This window comes from Cucumis melo, chromosome 12 (genome assembly GCF_025177605.1).
Source record: "Cucumis melo cultivar AY chromosome 12, USDA_Cmelo_AY_1.0, whole genome shotgun sequence".
Taxonomy (NCBI): Eukaryota; Viridiplantae; Streptophyta; class Magnoliopsida; order Cucurbitales; family Cucurbitaceae; genus Cucumis; species Cucumis melo.
The window spans coordinates 6,503,463-6,508,280 of record NC_066868.1 but is presented as its reverse complement, the minus strand read 5'-3'; the positions used below and the strand labels follow the sequence as shown (position 1 = coordinate 6,508,280).

At 33.9% G+C, this 4,818-nt stretch overlaps 1 protein-coding gene across 1 annotated transcript; it reads left to right on the top strand.

Annotated features, from left to right (window-relative positions):
• The first annotated feature begins 909 nt into the window (after positions 1-909).
• On the top strand, positions 910-4,228 carry LOC103501298 (probable CoA ligase CCL7). Its single transcript, XM_008464841.2, has 6 exons — positions 910-2,346; positions 2,685-2,874; positions 3,077-3,222; positions 3,634-3,701; positions 3,793-3,895; positions 3,975-4,228. Exons 1-6 carry the CDS (start codon positions 1,336-1,338, stop codon positions 4,086-4,088), a joined length of 1,632 nt encoding a protein of 543 aa, XP_008463063.1. The 5' UTR covers positions 910-1,335; the 3' UTR covers positions 4,089-4,228.
• The last annotated feature ends 590 nt before the right edge of the window (positions 4,229-4,818 follow it).

The window sequence follows — 4,818 nt, the reverse complement described above, 5'->3', positions numbered from 1 at the left end:
CTAACTTAAATTTAAGTTTGGTATATTTAGCATACTTTTAAATATATAAAATTAAGGTGTAAAATTTGGATTTAAAATTAAGGTATAGAATTTGAATTAAAACTAACCATTTTAGAGTGATATATATTTCTAAGCTCAAAATATTAATAAATATCAAATATGTATTATGTATTATTTATGTTTATTTTTTGATAAATGGTTTGAAAAATAAAAAATGCGAAATAGTTGAATTTATTTTGGCATTATTTTAGAGATACGAGGCAAAATTTGAATTCAAATTGATGATTTAAGGGAATGATATAGAATGTAGATTCAAATTGTTATTAAAAATATGTAATATGTATTATTTAATAAAGTTTTGATAAATAATATGAAATATAAAAAATTGTGAATTAATTAATTTAAATCCTAATAATTTGCAAATCTAGTTGAAACTAAAGTCATATCTTTAAGGATATTGGTACAATCTTCTACGGCGAGAGAATATTTTATGATTTAGTTAAGATTTACTAAAAGTGAATGTGTTTACAAATACATGTTATGGTATTTTACTTGGTTTTTTAAGTATCTGGACAAAAAAATTCAAAAAAATTATTCAGAATGCGGTTTTGCTATAAATTAAATTATTTTTGGGATTTGCTAATTTTATGCTTACTATCCAATATTTTGCTATTTTGATGGTTTTTCTCTTAAAAGTACTTAAAAATTCGGGCTTACAGAAATTAATAATCATAATTATTAAACATTTATATATTTATATAATATTTTTACATTTTGATGGGCGTGGATATAAATTTGGTTGGGTTGGTTCGGTTTTTCAAAACCTCTTCCTTAAACCTACAACTACCAAGCATTTTTTCTATAAAAACTAACCATTAAATATCGGTTTGTCGAATCGGTATTTTGGATGTCGATGACCATCCGATATGGGGTAAGCTCTGGGTTAGTTGGCATTATTTTTGAAAGATGGGTCAATTTAGATATTGACCGACTAATGGGTCATCGTGCAAATTTCCAAATTTTTTATCACCTTCCTCTTACCGGTCAAGGTTGAAGACGAAATCTCCAAATCTTCCCATTACCTGCCATTCATGGCAACAATTTTTTCTTCCCTCGTGCTGCTGTAACTACCCCACACTAAGGTACACTCTTCACTCTTTATACAAGTCTCTTCTTATTTTGCTTCCATTCAACCAAGACTTTTGATGATGCCTCATTTTTCTCATATTCCTTGTCATCTTCATTTTCCTTTTCTCCCTCAAAATCCGCATCGGTCTGTGTGCTACTACTACTTATCCAAACCCTCTCCTCTAATACCTTTGTAATTTTGATTCAATGGAGAAATCTGGGTGTGGTCGCGATGGAATTTTCAGGTCTTTACGGCCTCCACTTGTCTTTCCTAAAGATCCCAATCTCTCCATGATCTCTTTCCTCTTCCGAAATTTATTGTCTTATCCTAATAGACTAGCCATTGTTGATGCGGAATCTTCATATTCTGTGTCGTATTCCCAGCTTAAAGCCTTGGCAATTAGGCTATCCAATGGTTTGATCCAATTGGGTATTGAGAAAAATGACGTGGTGATGATTTTTGCTCCAAATTCAGTTCAACTCTCCATTTGTTTCATTGGGGTTATTGCCATTGGGGCTATTGTAACTACTTGTAATCCTGTCTACACGGTTTCTGAGCTAACTAAGCAAGTTAGAGATGCTAAGCCTAAACTCGTGATATCTGTTGCTGAATTGTGGGATAAAGTGAAGGATCTAAACATCCCAACTGTGTTACTAGACCAGAAAATTCCTTCAGCAATTCATTCTTCTAAAATATTGTGTTTCAATGATTTGGTGAACATGGCTGGTGATAAATCTGGGTCTGAGTTTCCAATTGTTGGGGTGAAGCAGAGTGATACAGCTGCACTTCTGTATTCATCAGGAACAACAGGAGCTAGTAAGGGTGTGATTTTGACTCACAGAAACTTCATAGCATCTTCTTTGATGATAACAATGGATCAGACGTTTAGTGGAGAGGAACATGGCGTATTTCTGAACTTCTTGCCAATGTTTCATGTGTTTGGATTGGCTTGTATAACATATGCTCAGCTGCAGAAAGGAAACACCATTGTCTCTATGCCAAAGTTTAATCTTGAGAAAGCCCTGTGGGCAGTGGAGAAGTATAAGGTGACAGATCTGTGGGTTGTGCCGCCTGTTGTGCTTGCTTTGGCAAAGCAGAGTCTGGTGAAGAAATACAACCTTTCATCAGTGAAGCGTGTCGGTTCAGGGGCTGCACCTCTTGGGAGGGAATTAATGGAGGAATGTGCTAATAACATTCCCAGTGCTGTGGTTATCCAGGTACCCTGTTGTAGGCTGTGTGTGTTCTATAACATGTTTTATGTACTGTTTCTTTTTGTCTAAAATCAGCTTATCAGATTACAGAGGTAATTACTAAATCACCCTGAGTGTTTTTAGAAATTTTCAAAATCTCTGACGGTAATAAAAACAATGAAAATGTTTTCAAGTTATTTTATTCGGTTAAACATACTTCCCGTTCTAAAAGTCATAGACAATCAATGTTGACTACGAATGGAAATTGTAATGGTTCTCACTTCATTTGACTTTGATTTACAAACCCGTAGAATTAAATTATTACATTTTAATGTAATGACTGTTGAATTTGTTATCATTTTCAGGGTTATGGTATGACTGAGACTTGTGGAGTTGTTGCGTTGGAGAATCCAGCAGTTGGCAAACGAAATTCTGGTTCAGCTGGAACACTTGCCTCTGGTGTTGAGGCTAAAATAGTCAGTGTGGATACTCTAAAGCCTCTACCTCCTAATCAATATGGAGAGATACATGTTCGAGGACCAAACATGATGCTCGGTATGATTGTGATTATCTTTTCATTGATTTTATGGTTTTCATACGATACTTTGGAGAGTGTATAAGCGTAGTCCCTGCACTTGTTTCAGTTAGAGTAACTATTATCATGAGCTAAGGTGATCTTTCCCATGTTAGGAGCCATTATTAGTACCTATGATTAAAGTCAGTTTTGAAATTCAATATTGAAATACCTCACTTACAGGTTATTTCAACAATCCTGAAGCCACCAAGCAAACTATTGATAAATATGGATGGGTGCATACTGGAGACCTTGGATACTTCGATGAAAACGGTCAGCTTTATGTTGTCGACCGAATCAAGGAACTCATCAAGTACAAAGGTTTTCAGGTGAATATATGATATATGTTTATCTTATCATATTTAGTTACGATCTGTACATTTTTTAAATTGAAGTAACATGAGCTGAGCTTTTTTGTCGCTATAACTTTGTTGTTGAGATGATACTGCAATCAATCATTACCTTTCAAAACTTTGTCGAGACATTAATGACATATTTTTAAGTAATTTTGGAATAGTTAAAACCAAAATGACGCCGAAACTTGGTTTTGCATAGTGAAAGATATACATATACTTCAAAGTGATTTTAACAATCTCAAAATCATTGACGAACATGTCCTAATATCCGGTAACTTCTCTATCAATGGTAGCATGCTAGGTTAGTCATTGTTGTATATGCAAATGCTGTTTGGAGTTCAAGCTTTTCTCTCTCTCTATTAGTTTTTGTTACTATATCACCAGGTTGCACCAGCTGAGCTTGAAGCACTGCTGGTTTCTCACCCGGAGATACTAGATGCTGTTGTCATCCCGTAAGCTTTTATTACTCGTATTTAAACTTTTCAAGTTCATTTCTTAGTAGCCATTTAACTGATACTATCAAGTTTGAAACTTCATCGACAGCTACCCTGATGAAGAAGCTGGAGAAGTTCCAATTGCTTATATTGTTCGATCTGCCAATAGTTCTTTGACTGAAGAGGACATCCTTAAATTCATTGCTGATCAGGTAAACCACTTTAGAAGAAAGTTTACTGTTGTTCAACGTACATCATGAGTTAAACTTACTTGTCTTTCTCTTGTAACAGGTTTCTCCTTACAAAAGGTTAAGAAGAGTGACATTCATCAGCAATGTCCCCAAGTCTGTTTCTGGTAAAATTCTGAGGAGAGAACTCATTGAGAAAGTAAGAGCTAAAATCTGAGATCTTTGTTTCCTAGTTTCATTCTGATAGTGGCCATAGAAGAGAAGTAATAAGTTAGTCTAGGCCTAATATTAAACCCATTTTGATCGAATCTGAATAACTTGACCATAAAAGTGAATAAATTCTCTCTTTTTATTTCATTATGTGGTGCCAAAAGACTCGATAGTTATCTTGTTTGTCATCTGTTTGGTTTTCCAAAATTATGCCTACAAATTTTACTTCTGTCTATTGGTTTCCAACTTTTTGTTGTCTATATTTTATGAGTGTTTTTTTGAAACCAAACTAAAAAAATTGTTTTTAAAACCTCGTTTTATTTTTGGATTTTGGCGGTAAAAAAGATAAAATGATTATAAAATGGAGTCTCAACCATCTTTGAAATTTGAATATTGACTCCAACTATTGGTGGAGAAGTTGCACAGTTCAATTCTGTAGAAGATCTATTTTATGTTGGACTATTATACAGTTTTGAACTTCTGAACATCATTCTCTTTACGATCTACTTGTCTCAAAATGATCTAATTAATTTGCCTTATGATATAGTTAATTAAAAAATGCATTTTTTTAGTACAAGTTGGGATGAAGATTTGAACCACGGATGTCGTGGTTTTTACCAATAAAATGTCAATTGAGTTAAGCTTTTGTTGGCAATTAGAAATTCCCATATTTGAACAAGAACCTATTCTCTTAGATGCAGTTTGTTCGGAGCATTGCTCTGCAGCTAGGTAGGGGA

Coding starts and splice junctions, on each gene's coding strand:
- LOC103501298 (XM_008464841.2), top strand. CDS start 1,336: ATGGAGAAATCTGGGTGTGGTCGCGATGGAATTTTCAGGTCTTTACGG. Junction 3,223..3,633: donor TCAAGTACAAAGGTTTTCAG/GTGAATATATGA, acceptor CTATATCACCAG/GTTGCACCAGCTGAGCTTGA. Junction 3,702..3,792: donor CTAGATGCTGTTGTCATCCC/GTAAGCTTTTAT, acceptor CTTCATCGACAG/CTACCCTGATGAAGAAGCTG.